The sequence below is a fragment of the Bos indicus genome, chromosome 22 (genome assembly GCF_029378745.1).
Source record: "Bos indicus isolate NIAB-ARS_2022 breed Sahiwal x Tharparkar chromosome 22, NIAB-ARS_B.indTharparkar_mat_pri_1.0, whole genome shotgun sequence".
In the NCBI taxonomy this organism is placed as follows: domain Eukaryota; kingdom Metazoa; phylum Chordata; class Mammalia; order Artiodactyla; family Bovidae; genus Bos; species Bos indicus.
The window spans coordinates 1750180-1771572 of record NC_091781.1 but is presented as its reverse complement, the minus strand read 5'-3'; the positions used below and the strand labels follow the sequence as shown (position 1 = coordinate 1771572).

Genomic DNA, 21393 nt, shown 5'->3' with positions numbered 1-21393 from the left:
ATTCTCACTTGGCTTCCAGTTGCTTACTCAAGGCTTCACAGAGTCGAAGGAAAGCAAAGTGGGTGAGCTGTGAGAAGACGAGTTTTCAGACATTCTCTGGGTTACATGCCCCCTTTTTCACACGTGGCAGTGTTTTTCCGTGATAGATGTTTAGAGGTCAAAGAATATGCGTATTTTAAATAAATAAATACTGTAAGCTTGCCCAGCCTCAGCTGTTTCTGTGTTAGCTAATTATTAGTAGTATATCTAACCATGTAATCCATCTTTGATAGAAATGAGAGGTTATTATTGTTGTTAGGGATGAGAGAAAAAGTGTATTGTTTTGCTTCCTTGGCAGTTGTTCTTGGAAATGGAAGTTTGGAATGGGAGCAGTTAATCCCTTTAGAATACACAGAGTGCTTGCTACCTCTTGGATCACACAACCCGTGTCTTTTGGTTAATAGCCGTGGCTTCTTTTTCTGTATCTCCCTACATGCTTAGTGACTACATTGCATGAATTCATTGAAGGGAACCTAAAGGTTTCATGAGTGTGATGTGCTTAATGGATGGATGATTTATTAGTTCTTTATTCTTGTATGTGTTTCCTGCTTTAGCCTCTGCTCATTTCTAGAGGAGTGTGGCTGCTCTAAGTTAGTTTAATCACAAATACAGTCTTCTTTCTTAGTTCTTTACATGAAAATGTATCATGGTCTACACGGCCTGCCACCCAATTCTTTACATATAAAGCCTTAGCAAGTTATTTAACTTACGAGTGTCATGTATTGAATTGATCCCAGTCCTTAGAGTCATATACCTCCCTGATATCCAGGTTTGTTTGATTCTGCAGTTGGGATATCTAGCCTCTCTCCAGAAATTCAGTTTGGATATTGAGATCTGCTTTTCCTAATACACTGTGTCTGTTTCTGAGTTTTGATTAGCAAATAGTGAGGGTTTGGATAGCAGCGAATTTATTTGAAAATTTAATCAAATTGATTCAGTTCCTGAGTTTTAAGATATGAGAATTAGGACACTGAGAGTTTAGATAGCCAGGAAATAGTTATATATGAATTTACTTTGTATGCCCTGAAAAAAAAGCTATTCCCCAAAGTAAGATATTTTAAGGTCAAGAGTTGGAAGAGACCTTGAAAGATCATTTTATCCAAGCAAACTCCAGTTTTGCTCCTTTCTGAAACACTTTGATCCTTCCGGTGATGCTTGGACACGGAAAGTGATGAGAAGCTGACTGTGTCATGTATCCTGATCTGTTGTTCTAAGTGGAGAGGAGGCGCAGGGCAGTTGGAATAGCCACAAGGGCCATGGGGATGGTTGGGAGCTTGTCTTCCTGTGGAACTTGAAAAATATAATCTGATGGGTAAAGTAACTTTCTTCTGGGAAACTAATACTAAGTGGAATACTAACAGGGTTATAATTAATATTATTTTATTTTTATTCAGTTCTCATATTCATTTGCCTCTCTTGCCTACAAAGTTATCATTTAAAGCTTAAGAACCTTTAGAGAGAACAGATTACTTATTTCCTTCTTGAAAGCTTTTTTACCAACCCTCCTGCTTTGGGAGGTATGTGCTATACTTAATCACTCAGTCTGGTCAGACTCTGCGACCCCATGGGCTGTAGCCTGCCAGGCTCCTCTGTCCATGGGCATTCTCCAGGAAGAATACTGGGGTGGGTTGCCATGCCCTTCTCCACGGGATCTCCCTGACCCAGAGATTGAACCCCGGTCTGCCACATTGCAGGCAGATTCTTTACCATCTGAGCCACAGGAAAGCCCAAGAATACTAGGGTGAGTAGTCTATCCCCTCTCCAGCTGATCTTCCCCTCTCAGGAATTGAACTGGGGTCTCCTGCATCCCAGGCGGATTCTTTACCAGCCAAGCTACCAGGGAAGCCCGGGAGGAGTGTAGTGCTCTAATTTTGTTTGAACAGAAACATTGTCCATTTCCTGGTGCCCATCTTCCTCCTGCTCATTGCCCTCTTAATTGCACCCGGCTCCTTTCTGCTCCTTTCTGGCTTTTTGGCCCTTTCTGGACATCCTTTTACTTCCTTCGTCTCTTGCTTTGATCCTCTGACAGAGGCGCTGTGGGACGGGGTCTCTCCAGTGTGGGTCTGTGCTGAATGAGGTTCTGTTTTCTGGATTCCTGTGTACTACACATGTGCATTCTCCGTGAAGGGATCCAGGTCACGCTCGAAGTTCAGACAGGCCTTTGTGACATCAGTCAGTTCTCCCTCAGAATCTTTGTCTGCCTTTTCAAAACTTGAGTGTCATCCTCTGTCCTGTATCCCAGACCCAGGTTTGTTGAGCACAGGAGGGTCCTTGTCCCCCGTCCCCTGCTCCTTGTACTCTGCTCTCCAGTCTCTGTTACCTAAGGTTGAGCAGATTTCCCTGAGGTGCTAGAAGTGACAGGTGGTGTCCCCCTTGTCTGCCTTGCCCACAAGTGGGGGTGCACTGTGACCCTCAGGAGCTGTGCCGGGAGGTTTTGGGGGGCCGTGGAGTGGGGGTGCACTGCAGGCCTCAGGAGCTGTGCTGGGAGGTCTGGGGGGCCGTGGAGTGGGGGTGCACTGTGGCCCTCAGGAGCTGTGCCGGGAGGTCTGGGGGGGCCGTGGAGTGGGGGTGCACTGCAGGCCTCAGGAGCTGTGCTGGGAGGTCGGGGGGGCTGTGGAGTGGGGGTGCACTGTGGCCCTCAGGAGCTGTGCTGGGAGGTCTGGGGGGCCATGGGGTGGGCGTGCACTGTGGCCCTCAGGAGCTGTGCCGGGAGGTCTGGGGGGCCGTGGAGTGGGGGTGCACTGTGGCCCTCAGGAGCTGTGCCGGGAGGTCTGGGGGGACTGTGGGGTGGGGGTGCACTGTGGCCCTCAGGAGCTGTGCCGGGAGGTCTGGGGGGCCGTGGGGTGGGGGTGCACTGTGGCCCTCAGGAGCTGTGCTGGGAGGTCTGGGGGGCCGTGGAGTGGGGGTGCACTGCAGGCCTCAGGAGCTGTGCTGGGAGGTCGGGGGGGCTGTGGAGTGGGGGTGCACTGTGGCCCTCAGGAGCTGTGTTGGGAGGTCGGGGGGGCTGTGGAGTGGGGGTGCACTGTGGCCCTCAGGAGCTGTGCCGGGAGGTCTGGGGGGGCCATGGAGTGGGGGTGCACTGCAGGCCTCAGGAGCTGTGCCGGGAGGTCTGGGGGGCCGTGGGGTGGGGGTGCACTGTGGGCCTCAGGAGCTGTGCCGGGAGGTCTGGGGGGCTGCAGAGCTCAGGTGTCGGGGGAAGGGGCTTCTGCCATCTGTCTCAGCCAGTGGCACAGAATCTTGTACATACTGACTTCATGATAAGTAGTTTATGAGTAGTCTATCATGTTCCTTTGTAAGTTAAGTTAGAAGTCGAGAAGCAACATTAAAGCTAAAATTTTCTTTTAAAAATACTCTGTGTAATGTATTACAGTAAATACGGTTAGTCTTTTTGTTGAGCAGAAAAGTGGAACAAAACTGTTCAGAACTCAAAGGTGGACTGACCTTAGAGGTTAAATTTTGAGGTGACTTTTCCTTTGTAGACAAATAAAAAGTTCTTATAACTTTGGTTCTTGGTAATTTACGATTGAAAGTGAAACATGTTAAGTCTGTGGACTTATTTTTGACCATTGTACATTTAACCATAATCCAGTATCCAATATCTAATATAGGTGAGTTAAGTGGGATTCTTTCTGTTTAGAATACCTAAAAGCAAAAAAAAAAAAAAAAAAAGTGTTCTATATTGATATCTAAGGGTTTCCCTCAATCCCGATTCTCTGTAATTTCTGATTAACTTCTAATTTCTGAGAGTCGTTCCACTGAAGTGAATATGTATACCAGTTACTTAGTAATTTCCATGGAAGCCCAGAAAATCTTTGTCATTTCAGGTCTTTCCATTAGACTTTAGATGGTCTTCTGTGGATTAAAAAAAAAAAAAAAGCCTGTAAACATACTTTTAAAAGAATATAGTTAGCCATAGTATGAATTCAGTTCTTTGACAGGAAGGTCCTCTGTTACATATTTCTGGCCATCTCAAATAACACGCCTAGCAGTAGGCCCTCAGTGTATGTTGATTTCATGAATGAATGAGAATCATTTCTTTTTAGGGTCCTGATGAAGAAGCTGTTGTGGATCTTGGCAAAACCAGCTCAACTGTGAACACCAAGTTTGAAAAAGAAGAACTAGAGAGTAAGTTTTTTAAAATAACTTCTGTTTAGCAGTATAAAGTACTAGTGAATGTTAGTGTCCTTTAAGTTTTACTAATTATTTGTTGAAACTGTTGTTGTTGTTATTGTAGAGCATTCATTTACAAGAGTGTTCAACACTTTTCTAAACATAGTTTAAAGAATATATTGCAAAAAACCTGTGCAACCAATACCCATATCTACAAAGAGAACATTCCTTGAAACATAAATATCAGATTGGTTTTCAAATTTTACTAAGGGTCACCATTACTTACCTTGGAAATTGAATGCCACAATTATAAAATCAGTTAATTCTTTAATTTTTTTTTTCTGACAACCTGCTGCTGCTGCTAAGTCACTTCAATCGTGTCCGACTCTGTGCGACCCCATATACGGCAGCCCACCAGGCTCCCCCGTCCCTGGGATTCTCCAGGCAAGAACACTGGAGTGGGTTGCCATTTCCTTCTCCATTGCATGAAAGTGAAAAGTGAAAGTGAAGTCGCTCAGTCGTCTCCGACTCTCAGCGACCCCATGGACTGCAGCCCATCAGGCTCCTCCGTCCATGGGATTTTCCAGGCAAGAATACTGGAGTGGGCTGCCATTACCTTCTCCGTCTAACAACCTGGGTAACTTGAATTAAGAGCAAAATATAATGTGCCAGAATAATAAGCCACAGTTACCACTGGTGTCATCTAAATATTCATTTTATAGGTCTGTTAATCAGCCTTTTAAAATACTTATATAAACCTCAGCATAGAATTATGTAGCACATCAGTTATTTGCCAGTCTGTTTTCCCTGAGCAGGAAGAAGTCCTGACAAATGGTTTTGGTTTTCTTTCTTTCTTTCCTTTTTTCTGAAATAATTTTAAAAGTTACAGAAGACTTGCAAGGCTAGTACATGGTGTCCCCTGTATATACAGCTTTTTCTGATGTTAACGTTTTATTTAAGCATAAGTTTATGAAAATGAAGAAATTTCCCCGTTTTTCATAACCTTGCCACTTTGGAAGAGTAATAGTTGGTAGTAGAACATCCCAGAATGTGGGTTTGTGTAATGTCACATTGTGACGTGATGCTCTCATGGCGCAGATGATGGGTGTGTGGGCACGTGCCACGTGCCATGGCCTCTCTCACCTCTGGACCGGTGATTCGGTGATACCAGTACCTTACTGCTGGTGATGTTAACCCCGAACACTTGCTACGGTGGTGATCATAGGCTTTTATGTAGATCATAAATTTTGATAGATTTATTTTGGGGTCTTTTTGAGACCTACATTTAAAAAAAAAATTTATAATTTAATCATTTCATTCAGATGTTGAGACCTACATTTTTAGGTTAAAGTCTTCAGCTGAATGGAGCCATTGCTTTACAAAAAGAGTTGGAAGGAGACCCAAATAAGTGTTCTGCATGTTTACTTTCTGAGATGGACAAAACCCGTTTTTCAAAATTGACTTTAAAAGTTTAGGCTTACGAGGGCTTCTGCAGAGAGTTTCGTTTACCTAGAAGCTTGATTCTGTAAATTGTAGGCACTGGAGAGGTTAACATTTTCAGCAGTAATTTTGTTAGTTCAGCTGTACCGTGACCCACGTGGTCCGTCACTTTGCTGTCATCCCTCATGCAGGTGTGATCCAGAGCTGAAGAGAGCCACCTGGCTGTGGTCCTGGCTCCCTTTGATTACCCAGCCTTTCGCTCTTCATCCTTTGTGCATCTCTGAATTTCACTACAAAGTATGAGGGAGAGAGTAAGTTTATCTCAGAGTCTCACTGAATAGGGCTTTGATGAAATAAAGTTGTGATGGAGAACACGAAAGGAGACGATAAAAACGGGAAAAATAGCAAGGCTCCATCTCCCAGTCTCTGGATTCTAGCATATTGTTACTAATTTTATCTAGTCTTTCTAAGTTTCAAACTCAGAATTCATTTTTATCTTGGAGTGTAGGGCCTTGTGTGCCAAAACCCCTTAGTACCAATTGGAGTAACAACTTTGTAACTCACACTGCACAGTGATTCTTTAATTTCCACTTTGGACAGTGTTCAGAAGAAAATAGTTTCACTAAAATAAAACTGTAAGATCACTGAGTTTTATGCTTTTTTTTTTTTTTTTTTTTCGTTTTTCTTAATTGCAGTATAATTCAACATAATGTAAAAATTGCCATTTAAAAGTGATTTTTTTTAGAATATTCACTATATTGTGCAACTATCAAACCTTTATTTCCAGAATATTTTCATCATCCCCCAAAGAAACCCTCTATAATTTTTAAATTAATCTTCTGTTGACGTTTAACTGGCCCACAGCACTGTTCGTGCCTGGTGCTCATCACAGGGATTTGATGTGTCACCAGATTCAGACGGAAATGGAGAAAGTGGGGAAAACCACGAGACCATTCAGGTATGACCCAAGGCAGATCCCTTACGATTGTACGGTGGGAGTGAGAAATAGATTTAAGGAATGAGATATGATAGAGTGCCTGAAGAACTATGGACGGAAGTTCGTGACATTGTACAGGAGGCAGTGACCAAGACCATCCCCAAGAAAAAGGCAAAACGGTAGTCTGAGGAGGCCTTACAAGTAGCTGAGAAAAGAAAAGAAGCTAAAGGCAAAGGAGAAGAGGAAAGATATACCCATTTGAATGCTGAGTTCCAAAGAAGAGCAGGGAGAGAAAACAAAGCCTTCTTCAGTGATCAGTGCAGGGAAATAGAGGAAAACAATAGAATGGGAAAGACTAGAGATCTCTTCAAGAAAATTAGGGATACAAAGGGAACATTTCATACAAAGATGGGCACAATTAAGGACAGAAATGGTATGGACCTAACAGAAGCAGAAGATATTAAGAGTTGGCAAGAATACATAGAAGACCTATACAAGAAAGATCGTAATGACCCAGATAACCATGATGGTGTGATCACTCACCTAGAGCCAGACATCCTGGAATGCAAAGTCAAGTAGGCCTTAAGAAGCATCACTATGAACAAAGCTAGTGAAGGTAATGGAATTCCAGTTGAGCTATTTCAAATCCTAAAAGATGATACTGTGAAAGTGCTGCACTCAATATGCCAGCAAACTTGGAAAATTCAGCAGTGGCCACAGGACTGGAAAAGGTCAGCTTTCATTCCAATATCAAAGAAAGGCAATGTTCAAACTACTGCCCAATTGCACTCATCTCACACACTAGCAAAGTAATGCTCAAAATTCTCCAAGCCAGGCTTCAACAGTACATGAACCATGAACTTCCAGATGTTCAAGCTGGATTTAGAAAAGGCAGAGGAACCAGAGATCAAATTGCCAACTTCCACTGGATCATTGAAAAAGCAAGAGAGTTCCAGAAAAACATCTACTTCTGCCCTATTGACTATGCCAAAGCCTTTGACCCTGTGGATCACAACAAGCTATGGAAAATTCTTCAAGAGATGGGACTACCAGACTATCCACCTGCCTCCTGAGAAATCTGTATGCAGGTCAAGAAGCAACAATTAGAACTGGACATGGAACAACAGACTGCTTCCAAATTGGGAAAGGAGTATGTCAAGGCTGTATATTGTCACCCTGCTTATTTAACTTCTATGCAGAGTATACCATGAGAAATACTGGGCTGGATGAAGCACAAGCTGCAATCAAGATTGCTGGGAAAAATATCAATAACCTCAGATATGCAGATAACACCACCCTTATGCCAGAAAGTGAAGAAGAACTAAAGAGCCTCTTGGTGAAAGTGAAAGAGGAGAATGAAAAAGTCGGCTTAAAACTCAATATTCAAAAAACTAAGGTCATGGCATCCAGTCCCATCACTTCATGGCAAATAGATAGGAAAACAGTGGAAACAGTGACAGACTATTTTTTTGGGCTCCAAAATCACTGCATATGGTGACTGCAGCTATGAAATTAAAAGACACTTGGTCCTTGGAAGAAAAGCTATGACCAACCTAGACAGCATATTAAAAAGCAGAGATATTACCTTGCCAACAAAAGTCTGTCTAGTCAAAGCTAGGGTTTTTCCAGTAGTCATGTATAGAAGTGAGAGTTGGACTGTAAAGAAAGCTGAGTGCTGAAGAATTGATGCTTTTGAACTGTGGTGTTGGAGAAGACTCTTGAGAGTCCCTTGGACTGCAAGGAGATCCAACCAGTCAAACCTAAAGGAAATCAGCCCTGAATATTCTTTGGAAGGACTGATGCTGAAGCTGAAACTAATACTTTAGCCACCTGATGCAAAGAACTCACTCATTGGAAAAGACCCTGATGCTGGGTGAGATTGAAGGCAGGAGGAGAAGGGGACGGCAGAGGATGAGATGGTTGGATGGCATCACTGATTTGATGGACATGAATTTGAGTAAGTTTCTGGAGTTGGTGATGGACAGGGAAGCCTGGGGTCCATGGGGTCGCAAAGAGTCATACACAACTGAGCGACTGAACTGAACTGACTCATTACAAATTGATCACCATGGTAAGTCTAGTTACCATCTGTCATCATGCAATCATTATATTTGTATGCTTTCATTTGGGACTTTTCTGATAATTTTTTTATAATAATTGAACATGTGTGTCAGGCAACTCAAATTCTTTTTACTCTGTGCATATTTGTAAATGACTGAGAAATCACCATGAGTATTGATTTTGGGATTACAAATAAATTTTAGTGGGTAGGCATATTTACAAATGCAGAATCCATGAATAATGAGAATTGATTACTTTCAAATTCATCTAAAAATAAAGATCTTGAGTTTCTTGTGTTTTTTTTTTCTGACCATCTTACAGGTATTATTAGAAAAAGAATGCCCTGAACAGTTTATATTTCAACATTAACTATTTTATGTTGTACATAGAGAAAGCAGCTCTCTGCCAGATGGGTTTTGCACAGCTGCAGATGAGTTAAACTTGTGGTCTCCATCCCCTTTCCCCTATCACAACTTTACACAGGAACCTCATTTAAACAATTTAAGAAATCAAGTTTCTCCTTCTCACTGTTGGATATAGTGCTGTGAGCTGTCAGCTGGCCTGATTGAGTTTCATTTAGTGGGCAAAGAGCAGGGACTGTCTTTCATCACTTTTTTAAATTTAATTTTTTAATTGAAGTATATAGTTGATTTCCAGTGTTGTGCCAATCTCTGCTGTACAGCAGAGTGACTCGATTATACACATATATGCATTCTTCTTTAATGTATATTCTGTTCCATTATGGTTTGTGACAGGATATTGTGTATAGTTCCTTGTGATATATAGGACCTTTTTGTTCATAACTGTTTTTTGGTCTGAATACAAAACTAGGATAATGCAACATCAGAGGTAGCTTTTTCTATTCTAAAAGTATATTATAACCTTATTTTATTGCTTTTTAATCCAGTCTGACAATTTCCACCCTTTAATTAGAGTATTTGGATTGTTTAAACTTTATGTATCTCTCATTAATTTGGACCTTACTAATTTGAGATTTTCAAAACTTAATAAATATTTACAACTATCCATTTGTGAATAATCATTATTAAAGCATATATCTTAAGGACCTACTAAGTAGGATTGACTGTAAATGTAGATGGAAAACATTGATGTCTACATAGTATGATTTCAGGTGGGCCAAGTTCTTCTTTCTCAAAATTTCTTTTCAAACTTGCACATGAATACTTACAGAATATCTAGTATTCTTATATGTATATCTAGTATACTTATATGTATATCTAGTATGCTTATCAGTTGATGGCATTAGCCTTTGATGTAATATTTTATGTAGTGCTCTGTAAAATAAGAGACGCTCAGTCGTGTCCGACTCTTTGCGACCCCATGGACTGTTGTGTCCATGGGATTCTCCAGGCAAGAATACTGGAATGGGTTGCCATTTCCTTCTCCAGGGGATCCTCCCAACCCAGGGATCGAACCCGGGTCTCCTGCATTGCAGGCAGATGCTTTATCCTCTGAGCCACCAGGGAAGCCCCAACAGGAGACTAGCATTGTTAATTTCATGAACTTATATGTAATGCTTTTCCATCAAAGTAGAATTTGGTATTATTTTGTTTATAACTCCTTTTTCCCTTTTTGGAAACCTAATACTGGCAATACTTGAAGGTATTGTAGGTTTGGTTCCAGACTACTGCAACAAAGTGAGTCACAGTAATTTTTTTGGTTTCCCAGTGCATATAAAGATTAGGTTCATGCTGTATCATAGTCTGTTAAATGTGCAATAACATTATGTCTAAAAAACAAAGTATCTGCCTTAACTTAAAAAATACTTTATTGCTAAAAAATGCTAACCATCACTTACACCTTCAGTGTGTCATAACCTTTTTGTTGGCAGAGGGTTTGGACTTGATGTTGGTGGCTGATCAGGGTCGTGGTTGCTAAAGCTTGGGATGAATTTCTTAAAATACGACAACAATAAAGTCTGCCACCTTGGTTATTCACAGATGATTTCTCTGTACCCTGCAGTACTGTGATAGCATCTGACCCACAGTAGAATGTCTTTCAAAATTAGAGTCAGTCCTCTCAAACCCTTTTACTTTTATCAAGTAAGTTGATGTAGTCTTCTAATTCCTCTGTTGTCATTTCAACAGGCTTCACAGCAGCTTCACTGGAATAGACTTCATCCAAAGAAACCACTTATTTTACTCATCAGTAGGAAGCAGCTCTTTCTCCATTCAGATTTTATCAGGAGATGCAGTGATTCATTCCCATCTTCAGGCTCCACTTCTAAATCTAGCTCTTTTGCCGTTTCCACCGCATCTGCAGCGACTTCTTCCACTGAAGGCTTGAGCCCCTCAAAGTCATCCAGGAGGGTTGGAATCAACTTCTTTCAAAAACTCCTCTGTTAATGTTGATACTTTGACCTCTTTCCATGAATCTTGAATGTTCCTCAAGGCAGCTAGAATGGTGAATCCTTTCCAGAAGGTTTTCAATTGATTTTGCCCAGATCCGTTGGAGGAATCACTACCCATGGCGGCTGTAGCCTTACAAAATATATTTCTTAAATAATAAGACTCGAAAGTTGAAATGACTGCTTGATTCATGAGCTGCAGAATGGATGTTGTGTTATCAGGCATGAAAACACCATTAACCTCTTTGTCCATCTCCACCAGAGTTCTTGGGTGTCCAGATGTTGTGTGAATGAACAGTCATATTTTGAAAGTAATTTTTTTTCTGAACAGTAGGTCTCAACAGTGGGCTTAAAATGTTGAGTAAACTGTGTTGTCAACTGATGTGCTGTCATCCAGGCTTTGTAAAACCTATAATGGAAAAGAATCTAAAGCTATACAGCTGAAATTAACATACTATTGTAAATCAACTAGAGTTAAATAAAATAAGTGAAAGGAAAAGCATAATTCTTAAGGGCCCTAGGCTTTCAGATGGTTAAAGAACATTGGTTTCAGCTTCATGTCACCAGCTGCATTAGAGAGTCAGCCAGTCCTCTGAAGCTTTGAAACCAAGTACTGACTCCTCTCTAGCTGTGAAAGTCCCAGTTGGCATCTTCTTCCAATAGAAAGCTGTTTCATCTAGATTCTATCCAGACCACTAAAACTTTCTCCATATCAACAGTAAGGTCATTTCAGTTTCTTATCGTTTATGTGTTCACTAGAGTAGCATTTTTAATTTCCTTCAAGACTTTCTTTTGTATCCACTTCTTGACAATTTGGCACAAGAGGCCTGGCTTTAGGCCTCTCTTGGTTTTCGACATGCCTTCCTTACTAAGCTTAATTATTTCTAACTTCTGATTTAAAGAAAGAGACATGTGACTTTTCCTTTCACTTGACTACTTGGAGGTGTTGTAAGGCTATTAATTGGCCTGTTTTCAGCATCACTGTGTCTCAGAGAACAGGGAGGCCCGAGGAGAAGGAGAGAGGTGAGGGGATGGCCAGTCCATGGAGCCATCAGAACACACACATTTATCAAGTAAGGTTGCCACCTTGTATGGGCATGGCTTGTGTTGCCCTCAAACAGTCGCAATAATCACATCAAAGATCACTGATCACAGATCACCATAATAAATATAATACTAATGGAGAAGTTTGAATCATTGCCAGAGTTACTACCAAAGCACAACACAGAGAGGGAGTGAGCAAATGCTGTTGGGAAGATGGTGCCGATAGGTTGGCTCAGTGCAAGGTTGCCACAAACCTTCAGTTTGTAAAAAGCAGGGTGACTGTAAAATGAGGCCTGCTAGTAATGTTTCTGAACGTCTTACCAGGCCATCGAGCTGTGTACATCGGCGTTCACGTCCCGTTTAGTAAAGAGAGTCGCCGGCGTCACAGGCATCGCGGACACAAACATCACCACCGGAGGAGGAAAGACAAGGACTCGGACAGAGAGGACGGACGGGAGTCTCCTTCTTACGGTGAGAGGGGTGGGAGCTCTGTCCTGGGCACGGGAGTCTCCTTCTTATGGTAAGAGGGGTGGGAGCTCTGTCCTGGGCACGGGAGTCTCCTTCTTACGGTAAGAGGGGTGGGGGTTCCGTCCTGGGCACGGGAGTCTCCTTCTTATGGTAAGAGGAGTGGGAGCTCTGTCCTGGGCACAGGAGTCTCCTTCTTACAGTGAGAGGGGTGGGAGTTCTGTCCTGGGCAAGTCTCCACTGACGCTTTAAGGTGCTTTCCTGGAAATTTTATTTTTAAATAGACATTTCCTCTTAAAAATCATATTTCTATAATTTACATATTATATGCGTTGAGAAGTAGTAATTGAAGTAAGAATATTTTTTTCTTTAAGAAAAATGCTTAGTTTATAGCTTAAGATCTACTTGAGATGGGTGAAAAAAGTAAGGGATTTTGGTTTCTTTATTGTATTCTAGCCTTGGAATTGTAAATGTTGAGTCTTGGCACTTCAAATTCAGTTTAGGAGGGTTTCTATTTCCTTTTCTCTATTATATGTTTCATTATTTACATATGCAGTGAACAAATATCTGGAATCCTTAGGCTCCTGGAAGAGATTGAAATTTTTAAGAGTTTTCATTTTTAAGTACATTTTTTGACCAGAAGATTTTTTTTTTATTTAAATGTATTTATTTTAATTAGATTTTATCCCTTATGCTGGATTACTTGGTTTTTTGTGGAAAAAAAAAGAGTGCTTTGATTAGATAGTATGTCTTTAGAAAGACAAGACTTTTTGCTTGAGAGCAGAGCAATAAAGAAGTGCCAGCGGACACAGTAAATGTTGGGAATCTTAGGGAAAAAGGCATATAGTAGAGGAAAGAAAGTTAATAATATCTGATAATAACGATTGCTGGTTGTTTAAGTGGCGCTGAGAGCTGGAAAGGCGAGAAGCAGAAAGAATAGCTGTGCGGCTTGAGCGGGACCTTAGACATGTGCTCAGCTGACATCCAGGGCATCATTGGTTTCTGAGGACATTGTGGCCCTTGCGGCTGTCTGCACCATAGGTCCTGTTGTGTGCTCTCAGGAGCCAAGAGAGCTGCACCCCGTGGCACGTGGGTGCTGTGCTAAAAAACGGTTTTGTTGAAGAGTGAAAGAATTACTGTGTGTTATACAGCTTATGTCATGACTGAAGGAAGGGAAATACTGATGGCCTAGTAAAATACGAACTTCTGTTTCTGCGAACTATTCCACAAAGCCCTTGACATATGCCCTTTGATTCTCAGCATTTAAAAAAACCAAAGATTGGTGGTGGTGTTTTCATTGTATAGATGGAGAAGCCTCAACTTAGAGAGGCTACATGATGGGAATCTCTTCACCAGTCCTAAGAGATACTGACAGCCCGATAAACTCTATCAATATTAAGTGGTCGAATAGCCAAAAAAGATAACGTCACTAGCAAAGGCAAAGTCGATGCTCATTTTAGAAAAGATCACTAGTGGACTCTGATGCCCCTGATGCTATTGGTAGTTGAGAAGTATCTTGCTGGGCTTCGCAGGTGGCTCAATGGTAGAGAATCTACCTGCCAAGCAGGAGACATGGATTCAATCCCTGGGTTGGAACATCCCCCTGGAGAAGGAAATGGCAGCCCACTCCAGTATTCTCATCTGGAGAATCCAGTGGACGGAGGAGTGTGGCAGGCTCCATACAGTCCTTGGGGTGGCAAAGAGTCAGATGTGACTGAGCAACAAGTATTCTGCTATTCCATGTGATGATCCATTCAGTTTAGAATATTTTACTTCGTGAGTAGATGAATATGCTTCTTTATTTCATTGTGAGTAAAAAGGTACACAATATTTTTTAATAGAAAAAATTTTTACTAAATTATGTTTATATGTTCACCTGGTTAGGCGATTTAATGAACGTTCAAGCGGAGGTCTGACATTTGAAGTCTAAATATAGTGGTTTGAAAAATATATTTGGTGGAGAAAATATTTGTGACTTTTTCATGGAGTTATTATGCCTAGAAAAGTTTTATGCCACAGAAGTGGGTTTATTTTGGTTTCAACTGCCAGTCTGTATCCTAGAAATTGCTGTGAATGAAGTGGATTCTTTCCTCCCCTGACTCTCTAAAAAGAGATTATGCTGATCTGCTGCTTCTGGACATGATGGAATAATAGGAATTGAAATTGCATTCCAATTTTAAATAGCTGGAAAACTGCACAAAGTGTTTGAAATAGTAATTTTCAGACACTGGACAATAGGCAGCACAGGACACTGAGCTCTGTGAGAGGGGAAGCAGTGAGATGGGCCCTGTGGTTCCTGAGCTCATCAAGCGACGTGGTTCCCAGGCTGCAACATGAGGAGCGGGGACAGAGCCTCGCAGCTCTCAGGGTTGAGGAGATAGGCTGGGATTGGGGAGGCCTACAACGTTAGCATTTAAGATGTAGAGTGCCAGAAAATAGAGAGCTGCACATAGAGAGTTCTAAAGGTCTGAGGAAGGGCACTCTCCAGTCTTTGGCTGAGCACTCACGTGGGCGTGTGTGACAGAACACTGTCTGGGGCTTGCAGATGGCTTCCCGAAAGCAGGTGCAGTGAATGGATCCTGGATTTCACATGAAGACGAGGCACAGGATGAGTTCCCACCATTCTGAGGGTGGAGGTCTCGGAAGGGTATTGACTGCGTTTTACACTCAAGACTGCAGTGAATCTACTATAAAAAAAATTTTATAGTAGAAAGAAATTGAATTCAATTCTTGAAAGAATTGAATTGACCTTAAGTTTCTGCATGTCAGAACAAACTCTAGTACTACTAAAAGAAATAGAGTAAAACCTAGCATGTAACCATGTGAAGTGCACAATATCTGACATTCACAACTTATTTGAAATATAGTGAAGTAGGAAAGTAGGCATAACCAAGAGAAAAATGAATCAGTTGGAACAGATCCAGAAATGACAGACTTAATGGAATTCTAAAGGAAGCATGTTGAAGCAGTATAATAAATGCTCTTTATTTATTAAAATAAAGGGAGAGAGAAAAATAGACTGATGAGGAACAAAGCTGAAAATATATGAAAGTCCCAAATGGAACTTCTACACATGAAAAATATATATTTGAAATGAATAGTACAGCAGATAAGATTAACAGATGATTTGACATTATAGAACAAGAAAGATTAGTGATTTTTGAAGAGATTGTGATAGAAACTAATCAAAATGAAACAGAAAACAAAAGCTGAAAAACCAATAAATAGCATCAGTAATTTGTCAGATAATACCAGTTTAGGTAGTCTAACATATATATAGTTGGAGTGCCAGAAAAATTTCCAAAAGTAATTAAATCTCTGAACTCACAGGTCCAAGGAGTTCAGCAAAGCCCAAGGAGAAGAAACATGAAGAAAACCACCAAATCCCACATATCAGATTGTTGAAACCAAGATGTAACCGTCCTACATAGCTTCAAAATCCATGAGGCAAAAACTGATAAAGTTGGAAAATGAGAAATTGACAAGTATAGTTGGAAATAACAATTCTCCTTCCTCAGTAATGGATAGAACAAGTGAACAAAAAATCAGTAAGGATGTGGAAAACCTAAGTAACACTGTCAGGCTGATAGTCACACGTATAGAACTCAACCACAGCAAAATATATGTTCTTTACAAGTGCATATTGAAGATTTACCAAGATCATATTCTAGGAGGCCATAAAACAAGTCAGTACATTTGAAAAGACTGAAAGTACATTCTCTGACCACAATAGAATTAACCTAGAAACATACTGAGGTAAATACCCAGATACTTGGAAATTAAATGCAAAGCTTCTCAGTAACTCATGGTTTAAGTGCAATCACAATAGAAGTTAGAAAGTATCTTGAATTCATGAAGATGAAAACCCAGTATAGGCAGTGACTGGGAGGACATTCTTCAAAGTGAGGACATAGTTTTGAGATGCACAGCCCTCATTTAGCATGGCTCTCTGCAAAGTGAGGATGTCTATATGTTGAAATTTGTCAGGTGTAGCTGAAGCAGTGCTTAAAGAAAAATGTATAGCATTTTATCTTTATATTAGAAAAAAGGAAAGACCTAATCAGTGATTTAAGCTTGTAACTTAAGAAATTGAAGGAACAAATAGAGCAAATTCAACCAAAATAAGGAAAAGAAATAATTGAAATGAGAGAAAAAATGAATTAAATACAAATTAGACCAATATTAGCAAAAATCAATCAGACCGAAATCTGGTTGTTTGAAAAGATCAATAAAATTGATAAATCTAAATAGCCAGACTGATCATGTAAAGGGAAAAAAGACACAAATCCAGCAGCAGAAATTTTCAGTACAGATTCTACAAATTAAGAAGGGACTATTATAAATGATTCTATGGCAACAAAATTGATACTGCAGATTAAATGAGGAAGTATTTTAGGATTACATGCTATTAAGCAGAAATGGGTAACTTCAATTACCCTACATGTAGAAAAAGAAATTAAATTTGGAGTCTCATACATTTCCATGATGAACATTTTCTCCCCCATACATAGCAACATATAAAAGTAAGAAATAACACAAACTCTGCCCGATTATTAAAGATGACAAAACTAGGAATAGCAAACTAGGAATATTAGAAAACTTCCTCACTTCCCAGTCATCTTGTGAAGCCAGCGTTACCCTGGTACCAAAACTTGATGAAGATGTTAGAATAAAACTGCACACTAGTTATTTCTCACAAATGTAGATTCAGAAGTCCCACCTTTTCCCACCAGTATTTAGGAGAGCGAATCCATCATGACAGTAGTATGCTGAGTAGTGGCCCCGCCTTGTCTGTGTCCCTAATGTCCGGAATCTGTGAGTGTCAGCCATATTTAGCAAAGGTGAGTTTACAGGTGTGGATAAATTAAAGGATTTTGAGTCGCAGAGATCATGCTGGATTAATGGAGATGAGCCAGATTTAATCACAAGGAGTCAAAAGATCAAAGGAAGACAGTGGTGGTATTGATACAGTGGGAGGGGTCCAGACCAGAGGAATGTAGGCAGCCTCCAGAACCTGGAGCCTCCAGGAGGAACCATCCCCATGGTTTTAGCCCTGCATAAAACCCATTTTGGACTTATGGTCTCCACAACTATAAGAGAATAAATTGATGTTATTTAAGGCACCGAATTTGTGGCAATTGACTGTAGCAGCAATAGGAAATTGATAAACAAGTGGAAGTTCAGGGTCATTTTTAAAATTTAAACATCTGTATCAATGTAAACTTATTAACAGTATAAAGCAGAAAAACCCCATGTAATCATATCAGTAAGACAGAAAAATTCCACCCCCCATTCATGATAAAATTCCCGTAATATACTAGGAATATTAGGAAGCTTCCTCAGTGTGATAGGAGCATCTAGAAATGCAGGTGGGCCACTCAAGGTTTTCTCCCCATGAATTGGGAAAAAGCAGGCTGTCCTCTCTCACCCCTTGTGTTCAGCATGGTACTGGCACACCTCTCCAGTGGAATAAGGCAAGAAAGAAATGAAATACATCCAGAAGAAAACTGAGGATGTAAAATTGTCTTTATTCACAATTACAGAATCACATAGGTAGCAAATCCTAAGTAATCTGCAAAGCTACAAAAATATATGAGCTTAGCAAGGTTGCAGGATACAAAATCAGGGTATAGAATCAACTGTATTTCTGTATAAGAGCAGTGAGCAATCAGAAAATGAACTAAATACTGACACAGTAGCACCAGAAAAATCATTTGGGGATAAATTTCACAAAAGATACATAAGACCTAACTGTTGAGCCAGGCGTTAGGAAGCCCAGTCACACCGTGGTTTGCCGTGTGTTGGTCCCAGAATATCCCCTTCTGTGAAGAGCCACGCCACGTGCATACTGTACAGCTTTGCATTGCGAACGCCTCTTCCGCTGTCCTTTACGTTTTCCTCTTTCTGGTGTTTTTCCTATTTGACTAGCTTATTCTGTTTTCTGTATCTCTTAACCTTGTGTGTTTTTGTCTTGTCATTAATGCATTTTGTATAACCTCCTCCTCACATCTCTCTTTTCCTTTAACAGTTGTAATCTGCTTTGTAACCTGTTTTAATTTCCCTGTTGGGGTTTTAAGTTCCTGGAGGTTTGTTTACTTAGATGTAAAATTTGAATTTGACATCCTCTCTCATATCTGGAAGAATTTGATTTTGTTTTTAATTGATGCGTGTTGTTGTATGCTTATGTATTTATTCTGGGGCCCCTGTGGCTTTCAGCTGTTCTGGGCTAGAATGTATGTTAATTTCTTGGTTGGGAATCCTAACAGATTCCCGCACAGATTTATCCACACAGATAAACTCAGGGGTCATGAGTGGCAGTGACCTGTCCTACGTCTCTGGCCTCAGAGACAAACTTGCTTTTCCATAAGAGTAAGAAAAGGAGTTTTGTGTTTTCTCATCATTTTTTTTTTTGGAACTCAGGGATTTTTTTTTTTTAACTTTTGAACTTGAATTAACTATTTTAAATGTTGTATGTTGTCTAACATTTCCATCTATTTTTGGTGAGGGAAAAGTCCTGTTCTTATGCACAGTGTTTTCTTGGTTTTGGATGTTGCTTACTTTGTTTTTACAGAAGTTTGTTGAAGACTAGTATGAGTTATCTTTAACATACGGTTTTTCTTTTCCATCTGTAGAGGTGATCGTTCTGTGAAATTCTTTTGTTCCAGATTGTTGGCCCTTATTTCCTTTCAGAATTGTATTATTTTAATAATAATCAGAAGAAATTTGTTTTAATGGAATATATTTGTAACAAAACAGTGAGTAGAGAATTTCCTCACTTCTGGAAATTCTGTATTTAATTTACCTTTGTATTAACTGAGGAAGATTTTTGAGTGTGCTTCTTTAAATTCTGATTTTTGTCAAGACACGCCATCCCAGAGAGTCCAGTTCATCCTCGGCACTGAGGACGATGACGAGGAGCACATCCCCCACGACCTCTTCACGGAGATGGACGAGCTCTGCTACAGAGACGGAGAGGAGTACGAATGGAAGGAAACTGCCAGGTGGTGACGCTCTCGATGCTTTCAGCTGCTGCTGCTTGGTTTCTTTGAGTAATGAAAACATAAAACTGAAATTATGAGACACACAATGCTTTAAAACAATGAGTAGAGAATTTCCCTGTGTCTAGAAATTCAGTATTTAATTTTTCTCTTTATTCTCATAATTTGTTTCATTAAATAATTCTTAATACCATAATAGAACACAAAAGGAATTATGTTAACTGTAGATTTTCATGTCTTTAATTAGAGAAAAAAATCTGAGAAGACATTTTGCATATTTAAAGTTTAAAATAAGATTGGAAGTTGACACGATGGAATTCCAGAATTTGTTTCTATAGACTTACTGTTGTGACAGCTGGACTAGAAAGAGGAACTGCCAAGATCTAGTGACTCTCAATGTTACAGACCATTAGCTTAATTTGTAAAAGTGTGTATAAAAATTTTATTTTGGTGATGGTGATCTTTTTTTCTCTTTATAAGAATATGCTTGCATTTATCATATTTAACAGAATCATCACTATTTGTAACATATTTGTATACATTATACATTTCAGATGGCTGAAATTTGAAGAGGACGTTGAAGATGGTGGTGACCGGTGGAGTAAACCTTATGTGGCAACTCTTTCTTTACATAGTCTTTTTGAGCTAAGAAGTTGCATCTTAAATGGAACAGTCATGCTGGATATGAGAGCAAGCACTCTCGATGAAATAGCAGGTGACAGCAAAGTGACTTCTTTATGTTTAAATTGCAGTGAAGTTGAGATAAATAAGGAAAATAAAGTGGAATTCTAGACCGTTGATTTGATGGTTACATGTTGAGCTTCTGTTTTGTGCATGAAGCTGTGTATGAAGAGTTAGACGTAAATAACCCCTTTTTATCCTTGGTAAGTTTGGAGTCTGAAAGATGAACTGAGACAGATGTAGCTACAGTGTCAGGAAGACTGTGACTCGTGCTGTAAGCAAGATCCGGAGTCTGCTCTTTGGCGGTGCAGAGGAAGGAGCTTTTCATTTCCTTGTTTCTGGACTGTGGTATCTGGGGAGACCTAAAAGGTACATTAACTGTAACGTATCCATAGAATGTGAACATGTGGCAGCAAGGGGAATGTGGTGTGAGAGGAAAAAAGCGTTCTGACGAGGAAGAGAAGGAAGAGAAGGCTGGAAAGTACCAACAGGTATGATCTCAGGAAGGTCAGTTCTCTGTGAGTACACAGATTTCTTGAGATTTGCAGGAAAATAAATTAGAGGTGAGTTACGACTATCTTTGAATTACTGGGTTAAGAAATTGGGTTTGATTTGATAGGCATTTTGGTTCTCAGTGATTTTTAAGTACGAGAATATTACCAGATGTGGAACAACTGACTGGTCCAGTATTGGGAATAGGATACAACCAGGCTGTGTATTCTCACCTTGTTTATTTAGCTTACACGCAGCGTACAGCATGTGAAATGCTGGGCAGGATGAATCACAGGTTGAATTTAAGTTTGCCAAGAGAAATATCAATAACCCCAGATAGGCAGACGGAGAAGGCAGTGGCACCCCCTCCAGTACTCTCGCCTGGAGAATCCCATGGACAGAGGAGCCTGGTGGGCTGCAGTCCATGGGGTCGCGAAGAGTCGGACATGACTGAGTGACTTCACTTTCACTTTTCTCTTTCATGCATTGGAGAAGGAAATGGCAACCCACTCCAGTGTTTTGCCTGGAGAATCCCAGGGACGGCGGAGCCTGGTGGTGGGCTGCCATCTCTGGGGTCACACAGAGTCGGACACGACTGAAGCGACTTAGCAGTAGCAGCAGCAGATATGCAGATGATACCACTGTAATGCCAGAAAGTGAAGAGGAACTAAAGAGCCTCTTGATGAGGGTGAAAGAGGAGAGTGAAAAAAGCTGGCTTAAAGCTCAACATTCAGAAAACTAAGATCATGGCATCTGGT

At 40.5% G+C, this 21393-nt stretch overlaps 1 protein-coding gene across 15 annotated transcripts in view; it reads left to right on the top strand.

The window, feature by feature from the left end:
• The window catches only part of SLC4A7 (solute carrier family 4 member 7), a 124435-nt gene that overhangs the window by 38112 nt on the left and 64930 nt on the right, over positions 1–21393 (top strand). For 11 of the 15 annotated variants that reach the window (XM_070777290.1, XM_070777286.1, XM_070777283.1 and 8 more), the window contains exons 2-5: positions 4083–4164; positions 12324–12470; positions 19327–19465; positions 20017–20177. In XM_070777290.1, coding sequence (XP_070633391.1) covers positions 4083–4164; positions 12324–12470; positions 19327–19465; positions 20017–20177 — 529 coding nt within the window. The other 4 variants (XM_070777287.1, XM_070777284.1, XM_019984610.2 and 1 more) reach the window with 4 other exon arrangements.